Source organism: Haliotis rubra, unplaced genomic scaffold, assembly GCF_003918875.1.
Source record: "Haliotis rubra isolate DU_JTF1 unplaced genomic scaffold, ASM391887v1 Scf84, whole genome shotgun sequence".
Taxonomy (NCBI): Eukaryota; Metazoa; Mollusca; class Gastropoda; order Lepetellida; family Haliotidae; genus Haliotis; species Haliotis rubra.
In genome coordinates, this window is record NW_025767568.1 from 1239101 (window position 1) to 1258907 (window position 19807).

Genomic DNA, 19807 nt, shown 5'->3' on the forward strand with positions numbered 1-19807 from the left:
TCGCGTGTATTATATACTGGCCACATAAAGAAACTGTGCACACAGAAAATATAAAGATAGGAAGACAGCATCTTTATACATAAATATAAGGTGTGAACATAGCAAGTATTGGAGACAATCAAACGCTCATGCAGGTGCCAGGCGACGTGACGTCATTGATGGTTGCCTGTGGACTGTGTTACTGCCCGTGCAGCCTGTGCAGCTGCACACAACATGTGAAACTCAGAAATTGCTGTCACTGTCGAAAGCTTGATCTTTGGTCATTCAAACGTTCACAAATTCACATGAGAAGTCATATGCACATCATTCCAAGATTAACATATGCTCAACGTCATGAAACCATTGGAATGGTTCGAGCAGGCATGGGCACGCAAGAGCCAACAACAGGTGGCAGCACATTTCCAATCCCATCGTAACACGATATTTGCATTGGTCACGCCCTATGGAAACAGAAATGACGTCGCCGACCACCCACGTTCTGGGCGTCCCCGAGTAACGACGCCAAGACAGGACAGATGGATTCGGGTGACTCATCTCAGACACAGGTTCCAGACGGCAGTGACCACGTCCCAAACCATTCCCCAGGCCTTCAATGCTCATTTAGTAGCCTCTATGCGTCGACGATGCATTGCTGTGCTTCACGCGCATGATGGTCAAACCCGTTAATGACTTTGTGACTCCGACATGTAACCCCCTACTTAAATTTGAACTTCTGACGTCATCGTTACGGATATTGTTCATGTACTTTTGACATGTGGTTGTGGCCCAATACTTCAGCTTATGAAGTGTCTACATCATTTCGTCTTTTTTGTGTTGTATTCCAATGCTGAAGGAATGTTCTGTGTGCACAGTTTCTTTATGTGGCTAGTATATTACCTCCGAAGTTATAGTGTCACACAGTTTGTTATGCCTACGTTATTGATTTGTGAACTGGATTAATTTTACAATATGGCCTGCCTCGTGATCACACGCGGATTCATTCTCTCCCGCTTGACTTAACAATTAAAAAAAGAACACCATACCCACCACAACAAGAAATAATAGGGGTAAACCTCACTTCAAGTCCTCCACAAACTGTACGGTTTATAAAATGAATACTTCAACCATATCCGACCCCGACACTGACTAAACGTTGGAATATGTTTTTTGGCATAATAATAATAATTTTGGCTACGCTTTCGGCTTCAAATAACATTTAGAGACTATCAATTCGGTCTAACATTCATCTAATTTCCAAACACAGTACGCTTATCTCCTACATGTTGACCTGGCAATCCAGTCATACTGTGAGCTTCTGTTCTTGCATGTTCTATGCGATGACATGCACACATCGTGTTAGTGAGACTGACAACCCTATCACATTTTTTCCTTTTCTACGACAAGCATGCGTTGCTGAAGACAAAGTCCAACCGGGACTTTACGGTCTCGCACAGACAATCCAGTAATATCAAAAAGAATGATCCACTCATGTGAGTACGATGAGTCAACGAGCTAAATCGCCTGGTCAGTAAACACATGTGTTACTCCTTACGGCAAGCACGCGTATGGAGGCTGTAAATTCCCCTTGGACTAGATAGATAACAAATTAACAGTTATCTGTCTCTGTGCTCCACGCCTCCTCAGTGTCCGTGATCTCAAGAATATAACATGGGTCACCACTCGCCCCTTTCCGTAACCTGCAAGAGCAACTCGTGTTATTCCGGGACAAGACGAATACCGACTGATGCCCCTCTGGATGGATTTCATATTGAACATCACAATTACTTCAAACAAGAACGACAACTCTATTGCTGTTCATCAGTAATAAAACAACACATGTCGTGTGTCTTTCTTGATATCGACTTTTGCAAGGTTTGTCTTTATTGTGGATATATTAGTCTGATATTTCTTGGGGTCTGTCCTACTTTTATATCAAATTTCAGCAGGTTAATGACATCAGGGTTACACAGGCCAGTTCAGACAACTGGTGGACATCCCGTACACTACATCATGTCTGGACTCTCCACGAATTCTTCTGTTTGTGATTATTGTAAACTTATTTTGTGTATTTACATTGAGACTTATAACAGATGAGATATAATGTTATCTTAATTGCCTATTAATAAATAGTCATTTTTGTGATTGTTTAACTGTATTTGGAAATGTAAGGTGAACAGCTGGTAATAATTACGTTTTCAACAATTCATCATTGTCATGATAATTGTTGAAAACAGGTTAACTTATTAAAAGCACAAACTTTGAAGTGGTTCAGTAATGATTATTATTGTTGAACAGCGATAGAGTTGTCGTTCTTGCTTGAAGTAGGTTTGATGTTAATACGCCAATATGAAATCCTTCCAGAGGGGCACGAGTCGGTAATCGGCTTGTCCCGGAATAACACGAGTTGATCACGAATGACTCGTCCCCTTCTCGATGTTATGTACATTATGTGCAAAAACACGACAAAACAAACTGAATGAGCGTAAAGATTGAGGTACTTTAAATCGGTTATGGCATTTTGTGATTGTTTCAAAAATCGTGAAAAATATGTATAGTCATTTTGACATAACAAAAAATATATTAACTAGCAGAAGTGCGTTGCAGAATATGAAGTGTATAATAAGGATAAGTATGGAATCCGAGAAGGGACGTTGTCGCGTTGTCTCATTGTTGCGTTGTCGCCCTCTCAAAAACAAGCAAAATGAGGCAAAATTAACCAAAGCGCGACAATGCGACAACGCGACATTTCGGACATTTGTCGGATTGTCGCGATTTTGCATATCGTGTTTTGAATAATAATTTTCTATTCCTCCAAAGGGCGACAATGCAACATAGCGAAAATTTTCAAGGTCGAAATATGTCGCGTTGTCGCCCTATCTAAGATGTGTGAAAAAATTGAATAAAACGCGACACGAGACAATGTGACATATTGAATATGTCGCATTGTCGCCCTTTTCGATTACCTGTGCGCATGCGTAGAAAGTCAATTACACTACGCATGCGCAGGAAAAGTTATACTCTCTTTCACACTTCGTGGTCTTTTGTTACCTCCAATGGTTTTTAAAATTAAGTAGTACTCGTAATGGTAAAGGGGGGCTGCTTTTCTTGAACTTTGAAAATAATTTTATATATTGTAAATGTATTTAGCCAATCAAGTGTGTTTTAGCAGCAAGACACATTATTAGCGCTACTATTCATTGTAATCACGGCACACGATGGCCCTGTCATTCAAGGCGGGGCAATTTGCTGTGCAGAGTTGTGGTTCTTAGTCACACCAGAAAACTATGATCATAGGTTCGAATCCCAGCACCATACACACTCATCACTTTGGACATTTCACCGATATCAAGCTCACAGGTTGTGAAAAAACTGAAATATTGTTAAAATTCAGGCCACGTCGGCAGAAACATCAGGTGATGTCCTCGAATGGGTCACTATGTTCGACAGTGTGGCTCCTGACAGTGTTTCTTGGTACAGTCCTGTCCGACGCTGATGAATTTGTCCGACATCTGCCTCTGTTCAGCCAGCAGTGGGAGGATACCAGGTAGAATGAGATGTAACCAACCACCACCCCAAAGACAGTTTAGGTCGGCTTTGAATGTGAAAACGCCATACAAATGGACTGTTATCATTATGATATTGAAAACGGTGAAATCGCTTCGCAGAGTTGCGTACTCTTGGAGGGCCAGAAACCAACTCTCCCTCCCTCCCTCCCTCACTCCACTCCAGGGGGCGGTTGGTTAGCCTGGTGGTTAAAGCGTTGGCTCGTCACGCCGAAGATCGGGTTCGATCCCCCACATGGGTACAATGTGTGAAGCCCATTGCTGGTGTCCCCCGCCGTGATGTTGCTGGAATATTGCTAAAAGCGGCGTAAAACCAAACTCAGTCAGTCAGTCAGTCACTCCACTCCACTCCGCTCCACTCTCCGCTCCCCGCTCCACTCACTCACTCATTCACTCACTCCACTCCATACATTCATTCCATCAGCCAACGACTCTTAACCCACAGACTTCACGGCCACATGTACGTTCATTTATATTGTTCTGAGTTCGATCCCTGGGTAGCTCAGCCCTTTAAAAACATCGAAAAGTAATCATGCTTGCGATAGTTTTTAAATTCCGCCGTAACTAATAAAACGCAACATGCGACAATGCGACATTTGATGAAATGTGGGACACACAAGTAGGTATCAATATATTGCATGACAACAAAATAATATCGGTTACACCTACATGGGCTGTGAGTCCAGATTTGAGGAGGTCTCTGTAAGTTTACTGTCCTTTGATGACAGATTTTAATACTTTGATTTATGGCTGAAATATTGTCGACGTCACTTTATGTACGCCTCTTATGTTTCCAGTTTACTGTTTTCTTTGACGATCTTGCGGGATTGCTTTGGGGATGTTACGTACACTTTCCGACATTTTTTGGCAATGTAATTCTAAATAGCTACGAGTTTCAAAAGGATATATACACCTCGTCAAAAGTATCGCACCACACATTTGAAAGTCAAAGTAGAAATATAATTTTTTTTTTTTTTATTACACTACACGTACATATGGATTATACGACACCACCTGTGAACATAATATCACAAACACACCCTGCTGCGAGCTGCACGTGCATGCTTGCCTTTAGCATGTATGTTCCGGGGGGCGGTTTGCTATAAATGCAATATGCACATAGACCCTTTCGACGAATGTTATGTTGGCAGACACAGGTAAAATTTGATTGTAGGCATAAATTAAGCTTTATTTTGACCAACCAGTGAAATTCCCAAGCGTCCAGGTGGCAAATTATTGGTATGCAACTAGACTGGTATGTCATGTGCTATTGGAGCACAACTGAACATTAATCACACTGTCATCAGCAGGTTGATGCGTAAGCATACTGCTACCCGTGAAGTGAAGGATGCACCGAGGTCTGGACGTCCCAGAAATACCAATGACAGGGAACATCGTGCTCTCGTACGCCATGCCAGACGAAGACCAATGTCTACTTGAACACAGCTGCGACATGGATGGCATCCATACAACAGAGTGTCCATCAGCACCATCAGACGAGCCTACATTCTGCAGGATTGAGAGCAAGACGACCAATCAGACGTCCATTCCTCACAAATCATGCCCGTTTAGACTGGTGTCAAGCACGTGCTCGCTGGAACCTGAGGACATGGAGAAGGATCCACTGGTCCGATGAAAGCCGATTTTTGTTGCATCATACAGACGGGAGGGCACGAGTTTGGAGGCACAGAGGCACAGCATATGATCAGAGGTACATTCACGCTGATGTTCCATTTGGGGGTGGATCCGTCATGGTGTGGGTTTCTTGTTCCTATGAACACACAGTACCCAGGGCATTGAATGGGCAGAGGTAGCAGAACTTGATCCTGGACGGTGCTGTAGTGCCTCATTTCGATAACCATTGAGACACTACCATGGCCAACCAGAAGTCCATGACATGAATCCAATTGAGTATTTGTGGGACATTTTGGGACGTAGGTTGCGCGCAAGGGATCCTCCAGTTCAGAACCTTCAGGAATTGACCCATGTATTGCATGATGAGTGGCAGCAGATGCCCTAACACACAGAATCAGAGGTCTGGTGACCAGCATGAGACGGCGTGTAATGTTATCCAAGAGCGAGGCGGCTACACCAGATACTGAGTTAGCCAGCCATTATGGACCTTACTAGTGTATTCAACATTAATGAAATGTGAACTATGTTGTGTGTCTGTTGTAACGACCCCGGCAGCCATACTTATTTCACTTAACTTTACGGTGATTTTAGTGAACTGCAATTGAACCTTCAATAAGTGGTCAAATTCGGTCGTGTGTTGTCAACTTTCTGACTGAACGTTCACATGAGGCCATCTAAACAGTTTCATGTGCTTTTCTAAGCACCGTTTTTTTAGGTTGTAGATCCAGTTTTACTTAATGAAAAAATGTGGGTGGTGCGATATTTTATGACGAGGTGCATATGTTCCACGCTATACCTACCGGCATTCAACTTTAATCTTAAACACTGTGCCTAAATTGCACGTCACTGGATATATTTTAGTCTGGCGTTTCTGTATCCGTCGTATCCTTTTCATCGTATATATTATAAATCCCACCTGGTGTACGGCAGCAAGGTTCCAGGTAAATGGTAGATACCGCGTACACGGAATCATCTCCAGGAATTCTTTACTTGGAAATATTTTTAAAGTAATTTGTTTGCGTCTCTATTTTGGGACTTATTATAGCTGATATCTTTTCAACTGCCATTTCAGGAAAGAATTTCCATTTGCAATTCAGAAATACACATTTGGTTATAATTACTTTCATTTTTGGAATACGTTGTCCACAACTCACTATCATCATCATTGTATAAATCAGGTTAAAATATTTTTAACAGCAAATTTTGAGTGCTTCAGTAAATATTTAAATAGTAGTAGTAGTAGTAGTAGTAGTAGTAGTAGTAGTAGTAGTAGTAGTAGAAGTAGCAGTAGAAGTAGTAGTAGTAGCAGCAGCGACAAAACCCTTTCTATATCCACAAGAAATCTCTGCTTAAAGCAGAGTCGATTGTATAGTTGTGACTATGTCATGATAATACATTTGTTTGTGCAGTATAACAGCTGTACCAGACACTATCACAGCTGTACCAGACACTATCACAGCTGTACCAGACACTATCACAGCTGTACCAGACACTATCACAGCTGTACCAGACACTATCACAGCTGTACCAGACACTATCACAGCTGTACCAGACACTATCACAGCTGTACCAGACACTATCACAGCTGTACCAGACACTATCACAGCTGTACCAGACACTATCACAGCTGTACCAGATTGTCTTTACGAGACATTCCATGGCTCACCTGCAGAAAATCGCCCCAGTAAACCTGCTTATACAAAGTGACCGTTGTCACATATTTGGGTTTCTTCCCTGTTTACGTTTGGACAGAAAAATCATATCAGATCATATCCAGTATATTCTCATTTGTGAGACCCACAGGTTAACCTTCGCGTCCACCTCTCGATATACCATCCACTGTTCTCTTTTGAACATTTTGATAGTCTGTTTGCATATTTCTCCTCCAATGTGCATTTGTTTTCAAAAGTGTGGAACTATAAAACGATCCATCCGCCCGTAATCCTTAATTTCCACAAAAACGTTCTCCCTTGCAGGAAGTAACAAACATCTATGTTACGTGATTTGTTTGAACATGCCCACACCAGGATGAATGAGTAGAAGGGGTTAAGGGCAAAACGTGATCATTTAGGTTTATAGACTTCACGGATTGACTGCGCCCTTGCAGTAACAAACACTTAAAACCCTGGCGCAGTCATCCTGAAAGACAAAACGTCGACTGACACGCCTTGTAAACGTTACATCTGAGGTGTCAACATGTTGGCCTGATAAAACTGTCTCGCGTCTATTGCCCAATATGGGGTGGGGTTCGGTTACTCACAGTGATGTCACACCACACTAGAACTGATGCACGACAAGATATCACGAGGTCACAGGTCGACGTAGGCTTGACGTCACTGAACATGACCACTAAAGACGTGAAAGTGGATTGGTACTGATCTGAATACAGAGCACTTGACGAACGACCATTACCCAAGATTTAACTTCGTGTGCACCATTAACGCCTGTTGGTAACGTAATGATTGGTCAGGGACGACACCACACGTGGTCCTGATATGGATATTTACTGAATATTGACCATTTGTAATCGCCTTCCCCATAGTCTGAAGAAAACAATGTCATTCTCCGTTTGAGCTCGATTTTGTGGTCTGGTTTCAGATCAACCATCTTATAAATTTTATGTTGTGATAGTAATCTATTTATATAGCGCCGAGTTCCAGCTAGGCTGCTCTCAGTCACTTTGTTTTTCCCTCGATCATTGGATGTCAATTTTAACGGCACATCGTATTATCAAACTCAACAGTTGAGTCAATTATTGCAGCTACTAAGTGCACCAAGTTAATGTGACTTTCCCATCCTTACGGGGTACCCATTCACAGCTTGGCGGACTGGAACACATAGTCACAGTACTTGTCCACGTTTACTGCACGTTGCTGTACCCGCAACTGGGTGTTTGCATCTATTCATGTGACCACCATCTGGACATATACCAACGGATTCGTGGGTTCTTTCAAGTGCACAGCGTTCTGTACTGTACACTAGGGGTTGTGACAACACTGAAAGAGTCTGCACACAACGTTGACTCCAAGGTTTTTACACCCGGTCGCGGGTGGATTCGATCCCGGCACCTCAAGCTCGCTGGATCATTAGCCTGGCGCCTTAGACAGCTCGCCCACCACGCCCCCAAAACGTTGACCTGGGACATTTGATATTGAAGGTACCTGTTCAATAATCTGTCAATCACACATTGTGAAACATTGAACGTATTGGCCACTTCTAGTATGCTTCAAGAACTGCATTGGTTGATCTTCGAACAATGAATGAAATCAAGTGAATTACAGCTGTATAAGCAGAAACTTTAAGAATGCCTGCAACAATGGTCCTCGCGGAAAATGTAAAAAGTAGGAATGACAACACTGTGTCACAGTGTGTACGTTTGGAAAAATCTCATAAACATCTTGGAGTAACATTTTCTTCTGATTGTAAATGGAACACACATATTGATAACATTGTAAAAACAACGTCCCTTGATGGTTTCATCAATGAGAAAATTAAAGTTTATGTTAAACAGAGACACTCTTAATAAGATTTATATTGTATTCATAAGACCACATCTTGAATATGCTTGTGAATTGTGGGATGGTTGTTCAGTAGATTTAACCGATAAAATTGAAAAAGTTCAGTTTGAGGCCGCCAGGATAGTTACTGGTTTACCAAAATATGCTACTAGAGATACTCTGATATATGAAACAGGTTGGCAAATGTTAAAAGAAAGAAGAAGATGTCGTAAACTGTCTTTATTCTATAATATCTACAACAAAAATGCTCCATCCTACCTTTGTGATCTTATGCCTCAAACTGTTGAATCTAGGACAAATTATAATCTTAGAAACATTCGTGATCTATCCCTGTACTATTCCCGCACAAATCTCTACAGTCAATCATTTTTCCCATCATCTGCACAACTTTGGAATAATCTCCTTTTATATGTTAGAGAATCAGTTTCCCTTGAACGTTTTAAATCGCATATAAGCTCGCGTAAGTCAAAAGCACCAGGATATTTCTCATTTGGTAATAGAAAACTCAATGTAATTCATACCCAGCTAAGATATTCAAATAGTAGATTAAATGGTGATCTATATAGGATCGGTCTCATAGAGAACCCCGAATGTAATTGTAAATTTACCTGTGAAAATTCTCAACATTATTTTATGGAATGTTCTTTGTATTCTGTTATCAGACAGGAAATTTTTCAAAATATTAGCAGAATTTGAAACATTAAAGCACCAACAAACCTAGACGTACTATTAAATGGCAGTGCAGATCTTCCGTATAGTGACAATATTCACATTTTCAAAGAAGTTAAAAAATATATATCAAATTCCAAAAGGTTCAGTGATTGGATATAATGTGTATGATCTAAATAATTCATGTATTCATTGTATTGTATATATCATTTTGTATATATCTTTCTATCCCTGTACATATACAGTTTGTTTCACTTTTGAATGTAGGCACTGTAAATAGGAGAGGGTTTCACTAAGTTGGCATAACTTGTACCCAATCCATTCTCTTGAATAAATATGTTTAAATCAAATCAACACTGTGTGTGCTTACTGGTTAAAAACTTTGGGCATTCAAGACAAGATGGCCGCCTTAGATTTTTCATCTTCACGGAGTCGACTATCGTCTCTTCATAATAAGGGTATTAAACTCGACATACATAAACCAAGTTAATAAATATATATAAAACAAGACTTGCACATATACGTGTTGTATCGTGTATATTGTTCTAACTGTAGTCCTTCTGAAGGCTGAACAAAAACATCACTACATCGAAATCAGTTTTACAAGTGTTCGACAATCTTTGTTCTTTAAAGTGCACTGAACGGAGAACCGCTTATCCAGAAAATGTGTTAGCCTTGCGTCCTCGGACCCCAAGCCCCGTGACCTTGAAGATTGACCCAGCCAGTGGTGTTTTCTCCACCTGTGCTGGGGTCATCAGGTACTGCGATGATGTGACGTAGAGGTCGGTGAAGTCCGCTCCGCCGAAGCAACACGACGTGATCTTTTCGCATGGGAACTTGACAGTTCTCATCACGGTTCCTGGACAGAAACAAAATCAGTTCATTATAACCAAACAAATAATTCGCAATACATTCTGTGTACATTTTATATGTTGTTAAACTTTCACTCAGCGAAATTTCAGCTACATGACAGCAGTATGATTTTTGCAATCAGTTTTTTTCAGGATCATCATGGGCCCAGTTCAAGTAAATATGGTATGGCGACGGACATTCATGTCATACAACTCTATAATAATGAACGAAACTTGAACTAGGACTTTTCTCTGATGATGGATGAAGTCCACGTGTCATAGTGAGCTCTGTGGAACGTATTACTTAGTATCTGCAAGATAACTGTAAGATACTTTTGGGGACCTAGACATTAAAACTATACGCCATCCCTCACACAAAGTGTTGTCAACGAGACTGATCTCATATAAATAAGCCAACAGATCGAATTGTCTTACACCAATAATGGAAGACTGACTTGCTCTTCTTTCAGCAGGTGTACCATTCGTCATGCCCACTTACCAGTCTCGGGATCAATTCGGACAACTTTTCCAGCATTAAAACATGTCATCCATAATTTTCCCTCTGTATCAATGGCCATCCCATCAGCGTACCCCATATCTTGGATTTCAGTGGAGCTGAAGTCTGCTACAGTTCTCTGATTGCCTGAAACAAATCCAATACAAACCGGTGACTTGACAAACAAGGGGGTTGTCTTGAACCTCTGAGCCTTTACGTAATGAAACATCATGATTCAGTTAAAGTGGAGGTTTACTGGAACCCCGGATATTTTTCGATTCTACTCGTCTTATCCTGTTATGCAGTTGTAATGAGTTCAATGTACAAAGTTCAATACAAACATAATTTGCCAGTAGAGTATTGCAGAATCCAGAATGGATTCAAATATAAACTACATGTAACAGGGTGTTATCGAAGTGTCCACTATATAGTTGGAATGTTGCTGAGGGCGGCGTTAAACAGCAAGCAAAGCATTAAAGTGTTATTATATACTTTGGAAGTGGGAAGATTAACTCGGTAGACAACTTAAGATATCTGATAAAACTGATACCGATATTTTCGTAACAGAAAGGCAAATATGGATATCATTCTTATACACTTTCACACACGATCCTACTATTTGTTCAGTCAAAAAACGAAACATACATAATGGCGAGTGGGACGCCTTGGCCCTTGGTATGTAACTGTTACACTTCGTAAGTGAGGTCCACATATTTGCCTTGATGTTGACAACCACATTACTCACACACGAGTCTAAGAATTCAATTATATAAACGACTTCTAAAAGACAAGAAGGCCACGGTGGTTGGCCTGGATGCGCCATAGGCGGTTATATCGGTGCCTATTCCTAAGAAATTGCATGACGGCCTCATGTATTCTGGGTGAAACCATGGATTGACCTTTGATTCAAAAGCACAAGCGTGGCAAAGATATTGCGAATACAAGGACTGAACATGCCGTCCTGCCGCTTAAGATATTGTGTCCACTGGCAAAGTGTTGGAGAGCCTTGTTAAATTCATTACACAATCTACAATTCATATGTACGTTTTGATTAAAAATCGCGCATGAATGGCTAGGAGTGGGAAGCCTCTGGTCTATAGAAGCAAACAAACAGCCCTCTGTTTCACCTTACATAAAAAACACTCGGTTCAGCGGTTTCCTTCTGTTGCTCGCATATTTGTACTGACACCGACACTGAGATTGTTTCCAATATCCTTGGGTTATTTTCGAGTTTACTGTGAAATATCATGTTGTCACCATAAGTGTGGATTGCATCACAAAAGGATCATCAGACAAATAAATATGTGCAAAAGAGCACAATGAAATTCTATCATGAAGAACGTCTACGTTCATGATAAGTATACCAGTACCATTGGTGAACAGCTCTTCAAAATGAATTTTCCTTGACAATAAGCATCGTGTAAATGAGGTGAGCAAGATGTTTTGGGGACCTGTGCTGAGGTGGTAACCTTCCCATTTGTTTTGCAAAAGGCTTAAAAGATTAATGACAAAGGACACATGGAAGTGACCTGAATTATTCCCGTTCCAGTAGAAATTGTAATGTCTGCACTTGCCCTTGCAAATAATTCAATTTAATCATGGCTTGAATAAACCTAAAATCGACTGGGCATGTCAAAACTGGTAACACAGTGGCTAATGTTGCTGCCAACGCAACACTTCAGAAATCTGTGACACCATGTCTCACCCCCTGCACTGACTATAAACCAATTATTAGGTGTTCCATTACAGACCTAATGCAAAACAGTACGCCACCCAGGTAGGTATCAATAAGCTACATGAAATTAAACCAACTATCTGTTACACTTGGGTTGTCAGTCCAGGTTTGAAGAGGCCTTTATTGGCCGGTCACTAGTTGTGTGACGATTCATCGATTCGATGCATCGATCCATGGGCCGCCGATACAGTGAATCGATACGAGTTTTCACATTGCTGTATATTCCGATACGATACTTCAAATGGGCCACGATAAATTTCATTCTATTATGTGACTGCATTGACAGCATCCAGCAACATGCAGATAACAAAGATGTTTTGATGTATGTTTTCTGTTTATAACAGTTTTATGTTTTATTTAGTTTGTACTTGTTCTTAAAAAGTGGCTAATGTGAATGTTTTTCAAATTGAAGTCTCTTTCATTTAAACATCTAATTATAGGTTTTAGTATCGTGATACGTATCGTATCGCCACCCTTATATCGGGATTCGTATCGTGCACAATACTATGCCAATATATCGTCGTGACTAAGATTTTTGTATCGTGATGCATCGTATCTGAGGTTGTATGCCAATACCAGCACTATTGGCCGCTCACGATATACACACGAATCCTTATTTGAAAGGTGAGGATCTTCCATTTTGTATACCCTGTGATGAAAGAATCAATGTCAAGCATGTTGAATTTTCAATCACAAGATCTAATTATTTCATCGTGAAAGCAATGAAATAACGTTTTGAAAATATTAGTTCTTATTTAATTATAAAATTAATAAATATGTTCTGTAAATAGACACATGGTACAATCTCCAATAGCTATATCGATTGTGTATGTCCAACTTGGGTCCAGGCAGGAAGTGAAAATACCGTCCCCATGCTCCTTAGTATGGTGATCTACCTTCAGTTGCTGGCGATCTATAGCCTAATGTATATTGTATAATCTGGTTGTGTGTCATGAATGTATAACTTGTTTTCGGAACTATACTTCCCATCAAAAGTCTAGACTCACTAGTGTAAATACAGTCACTTACTTCAGGCAACTGTTCCCAACTTAATTTTGCAAAATATTCCATACTGTTTCAAGGTACTGTTTACACATGAACTGATGTATTGTAAACAAATTCGTAAAGTTGAAAAGATTATTGTCATGAGTTCAATAAATGATAAAAATCAGCGAAAATTGGTGAATTCTTAACAAAATGTTACACCAAAACGTAGCTGTTTCACATGCATGATATTTGCACATGCTTTCTAGCAAGTTGATGTATAATCCTCGCGCAATTCATCTGCATAAGGTTTGCAGTTGGTTCCCCCAGGTTAGTGGAGAAATCAATCTTTTATGTAACCATATATATATACATAACATATAGTGAGTATATTAAGTGAGTCTAAACATTTAATGGGAAGTATATATATGCCTGAAATACTGCCGATGGGACTAAAACACCTAACTCACTGTTGTGAATATTTTCTGATTACAGTATTTTTTAAATTTTCAACATGCCAATTTTAACTGCATGTAACATTTTAGTCATGTGGAGAATCACATGGAGTCCAGAATCACGTGGAGTCCAGAATCACGTGGAGTCCAGAATCGATGTGAATTACGCCCAATGTGTTGGTGTACAGTTGGACGAGTGGTTTTGATAAGTGACTTCAGTATCTGTTACATCCAAAGGTAGAATTAAACACATTGCATCAATGGAGGCATGGAACATAATTCAAGACAGCTTGGAGTACGCGAGTCTACTTACTTATAGTCCCAGCTGTGATGTCAAAGTCGAAGGCCCAGACCTGTCTTGGAATGGAGTCGATGTAGTACATGACGCTGTTGTCGTCAGTCCAGTCCATGCCGTTGCTGATGCTGATGTTACTGATGTGTTTTTTGACGCTCCCATCAGCATCCAGGCTGTACAATGAGCCCTGATGCTTTGGCCAATCTTCAGGCTCATGGATATCCTTACCACAGACACAAGACCCTGTGTGGAAGCTATCATATTAGTTATCGGTGGAGAGGCTCTTACAAATAATGTCGACATATTTCATAACGCAGTATGGCTGAGAGATCTGTGTACCTGAATCAGCAGACACTTGAAATTTAAACATACATGTGTCAGTAGAATAGAAGTGACAAATCCCTTTCCACATCCACAAGAGATCAGGAAATTGATTTGTACTACAATCTGAATGGGTGGGTTTTGTTCAGCTCCAGCATTCCAGTTATATTACGGGGTGTGAAGCATGTCTGGAAATTTACCAGTTTTTTAAACCCAAGCAACCCAAGCAAATCTAGAAACACCATCAACCGAACCGGGATTCGAACCTACGCTGACAGATTTCATTTTCGCTCAGGGATCGCAATGCACGAAAGTGCAGCGTTTCGAATTCATCATGAAAAAATGTATTAATGACATCAATTTCTTGTAGCAGTTCCCATTCATCTTATGAATTTATCTGCGCAGTGCATGTTGTAGATGGTGATGTGTAACTTATTCTCGTCGCAGTATTGAAGGGGAGTTTGCTAGTGAGACCTCACTCACTCACTCACGGGATCTGACAGATCTTTGCACCGAGGAAGCACACTCACTCAACAGGAGACCCAAGAACAGGAACCTACCGAACCAAAGTCTTCCGGAAGCATCCACCTTCCCGTCATTGATCATATTAGCGTCGGCCTCGACCTTGGCAATGCTGGTAACCTTGCCACTGTCCCAGGAGTCCAAGAAGGCGAGGTCTGTCTTCTGGCTCACCACGAAGCCACCCTTCTGGCGCGGGATGATGATACTCACTGATGAGTCTTCATTAATGAAACATGATGATATGACAGTTCAAACAGTTCATATACTGAGGGGAAGTAACAATGAAAAACTAAAGGGAACCTTGTGCATGGCACCCGAGAATGTTTGGCTGTGGAGGACTTATTCATAGTTACGTTTGGATTTCGTAACACAAGACATGCAAAATTATGTAAAATGTGATGTTTTTCGTCATTTGGTCATCGAGATATATATAAAAAAGAACTTACAGAATTTCAACTCCTAACACAGAACAGACACATAGGTATAGGATACAATGGCAGTGAACAAACGTGATTTCAGTTTGCCTTTACGAATATGTTAACTCCTTCTTAATTTATTGCAACAAATGTAAGAGCAGCATTACAATGAAGTTTCAGTTAGATAATTGGAAAAATGATTCATGTTCGTAAAATAATTATCATAAACCCCACATACGTCTATGTTTGTATATTTTGGTCAAGTCAAGTGCGTGATAACTTACATCTGACTTAACCAGCGAGCAAAAGTAAGTTAAGAATTATTCGGGATTAAACTTTCTTAGTAAAGTACAAATGTACGATATGCCACAAGTGTGTAACATGGTTTAATGCCGCGAACATACCCATGTTAGGAGCAGAACACGGCACATGGGCGTGGCGAGAAAAGGTTTTAACTACAAGGCTAGTGTACTCCTCTATCACTGCTATCTGACATTTTGACTCATCAGCGTGTACGTATTCGAACCGTTGAAAATGTTACTGTGAAATAAGATCATAAGATATCATTGTAAAATTATAAAACAGTGATATCTTCAACGGGTGAGTAATAAAAGATAAGATGATGTTTTATTGTCCAGAAGGAATTTGCTTTACGCAGTTAACATTGAAAACACATACAATACAACAAAAGATACATATACATAAGACGCCAAAACACCCATACATATGTCAAATATTACTAAAATAGCTGGCAACAACGTCTAATATATGAGGTAAAGATAAATTATGAATAAATGATATATTTAAGATTTAAAGTTATGTAGTGGCATCATTTAAAACTTTGCTGAGAAACATTACCACTAAAAGTATATCAATATAACAGTTTGAAACAATTGATAAAGTATTATAAAATGAGTAACAAACATTAAAATAATTCATTTAAAACACGGATGCTTACTGGCATGAAGGAATTTCGAGCCCTGTTTGTTCTGAATATCGGCGTGCGCAGTCGTCGGCCAGAAGGAAGAAGTTAAAATTAAGGAAATAGGACATGAGTGCTGTCATTTAAAATTTTACGTGCTTTTTCAATTTGCTGCTTGAAAATAGTGCCAATATCTTGAATGCTAAGTCCAGACATTTTACTTGCTGTGTTAGCAATTTTGGAAAGTTTACATCGATTTTGAACAGACAGACCGCCATACCAGCAATGTACATTGAAAACTAAAATACTTTGAATAAAAGACTTATAAAATAACGACAATATGGTTGTGTCAATCTTAAAATAACGAAGACGACGTGAGAAGGTATATCCACTTTAGTCTTTTCTTGTATATGTAATCAGTATTACTGTTCCAGGTGAGCTTAGAATCAATCACTGTGCCACCTAGTATCTACATATCAAGTGACCTTGAACTATCCGTGTTTGAATTGGTTTTTAACAACCTTAACTGGATAGGGTGATAAGCACCGCTGTCTTGATATGTGTGTCATCGTAAGAAGTTTTCTGTGATGTGACTCACAGGAGTAAGTGGTCATAACGTGAATATTTACAGAACATAGTGTCAGAGCTGGAATATTGCAAGGCGTAACGAAACTTGCACACGAACTGACAGAATTTACAAATGAACTCACCTCCAAGGTTCAGTCGGCTGTCGTCACCTGTGACGGCGTTGTATCTGTGGACGTCATTAACGAAATAGTCCACGTAGTACAGGCACTGTGTGGTGTCGTCCCAGTGGGGTCCCTCCCCATGCTGAATGTTCTTAACAACGACCTCAATCTTCTCAGACATAATCTGACGGAGGAGGTACAAGCAATATACAAATAGAGCGAGACTGGAGAAAAGGTAGTTGCATTTTATTCACCATAAACGTAGAATGACCTCAAGTTTTTATATTAACGCTGCAGTCAGAAATAGCCCAGCAACAGTACTGCCGTTAGATAATCGAGTGTGAACCAGAGCATTCAGTGATTGATATCACATCCATTAACAGCGCAACTGGTATACGATAACACCATCTCCAAAGCCAACGAGTCTGACTCCCCCCCCCAAAAAAAAAAACAACACAAAAAACCCCACACACCCCAACCCCCTTAATTCCCTACGGCCTAGACCGTTGAATTGATAAAGGGTACATTAACAATTTAACGACCGTTAAATAACTGGATGGGTTGTTCATTCTGCCAACTCCCGCCGTGATATTGCTGGAATAATGCTAAAAGCGGAGTAAAACCTAACTCACTCACTCATTCCTCCATCTATGCAGCCTCGCCTATGAATTTGACCCAACTGATAACTGAAGGTAAGCCCTTGACATATGCTAAAGTAAGATTACATTATGACTCATGTTGATGGTTATGGACCCGGTGATCATGCTCGTTGATTAGTTATACTCAGATTGAATGAATCATTGCTTGTCAATCAATTGTGCAATCAATCACTGGATTGTCTGCACCAGTCTCGATAAATAGCAGCATGAGGTCATGTGTTGCTAGGTGGTGCGTTAGCAATCAAGAAAATATTTTGTGATGTAAGCAATGTGATGGCTCACTCACTCCGTCAACTAATAGAGCTTCTGGACAACCTGAAACGTCCGATTTCAACAGGTCATAAATCGTCTTAAATAGGTAACAATGGAAACAACTGCTGCCTGTACTCACCGAAATGTGTCGTGTGCGAAATGCACAATGTTTATCCTTTGTACTCCGACCTCAATCTCCACGTGGTTTACCTCTCAACTGATAATGGCAGCGTGAAACACACCAGCCATTGTTCTATTTGAATTTGTGATAGTCTGTTTGCATGGCCCAGTTCGGATGTGGACTTGTTTTCTAAAGTGAGGTGGAACTGCCGCCACTTAATCCAGTCGAATAAAATCCATAACCATGACACCCGGCTAGGATTATCAGTAAGTAAGTATTTGGTAGGATGAAATCGGGGCTGCTCAATTCCAGGCAACATTTGAAGCTTGGATCACCGAAAAGATCTTGCCTTAAGTATAATGAATCTCTCTTAATTCTGAACTGTTGGCTAGAGGCCCGTAGGACAAGTGAAAACGGTTATAACGGATGAGTGGTACCTCTGAAGTGAGGTGAACACCCGTTAGACAAGTCTCAAAGGTTTCATAATATAATCATGACACCTGGCTGGGAATATTAAAAAAAAGTTAGTTTCAAATTGGAGCTGCCCCATTCCAGGCAAAATCTGAAACTGGGATCACAGGCAAAATATTTCCTTAAGTAAAGGTGATGATACAGTGTGAACACGTATGTTCAATATATACATGAGCGTTAACTAACGAGGTGGATAAACATGATTCTCCAGATGTCTCGTAAAATTCACACAACGGACTGATGTACGCACACTGACATTCCATGCTTACAAAGATGTTCAGAATTGCTATACGTTAGTACCGTTAGTACATGGAGATAAATAGCCAAAGATTGCAGGACCAAATTTAATGTTAACAAAAAAATAGATAAAACAGATGTCTTTTGACCTTTTGTTATCTGATTGCCTGGATCTCAATGACTTGGTATCATCTAATGTGCTCTGACAAAATTAAGAATATATTGAAACGTTTCTCTGCCATCTCTTAAAGCATTTTGCACTTTTTATACGTATATGGTTTGTCGATGCCTTCACGGAAGAGATACAAAACCCTCTCGCCACAAACAATAAAGGGTAAGTTCATAAAGAGGCATTGAAGGTCCCCGTCTACGAACAAACACTGCGAGTCGGGACTGAAGGCTAGATTGATGTTGACGCGATTCCAAGGTATTGTGATGCACAAACAACAAACTGAGTCAGCGTTACACTTCTATTGCACGAATGGTCTTCAACACAAGAGGGGGTTCATTAGGAACTTCAAACTGTCAGTAGCGAGTGTGTCTATCCTGTACACCGGTGCAGGCGTGGTACCATCGCAGTCGTAAACTAGGCTCCATTTCATCCCAGAGGTGTTCAATGGGTTACAAATCTGGGGATCTTGGGGCCAGGATAACACATCAACATGGTTCTGATACAGATATAGAATTCGAACAACGGACGGCGTGCTCCACTGGATACGTCGACGTCAATGTTCCCGTCGTCTTACATCGATGCTGTAGACGTGCAGACACAGGGTTTACGAATAACATGGGATCTTATTGAATAAACAAATAGAGTAATCTTTTTTCAGTCACAGTAAGTCCCAAATAAGTTATTACAATAACGAATCTGAAATATTTCTCAATCTGAATATGTGTGTAGCCTTGCCATACCCTTGATGGAATTTTAAAATGAATACTCTAAAACAATTATGAATGACCCCACAAAAGTCAGACTAAAATATCCCCAGAGGTGTGAAACACACGCCCAATGTTAAA

General features: G+C 40.3%; 1 protein-coding gene across 1 annotated transcript; it reads right to left on the reverse strand.

Moving 5' to 3' along the window:
* Positions 1-9884: 9884 nt before the first annotated feature.
* LOC124262476 (regucalcin-like) lies at positions 9885-18202 on the reverse strand. The gene is made up of 6 exons (XM_046696981.1): positions 18101-18202; positions 17072-17234; positions 15062-15241; positions 14199-14423; positions 10715-10858; positions 9885-10223 (listed from the first exon to the last, which is right to left on the reverse strand). The coding sequence occupies exons 2-6, from the start codon at positions 17229-17231 to the stop codon at positions 10018-10020; spliced, it is 915 nt and encodes a 304-aa protein (XP_046552937.1). The 5' UTR covers positions 17232-17234; positions 18101-18202; the 3' UTR covers positions 9885-10017.
* Positions 18203-19807: the final 1605 nt, after the last annotated feature.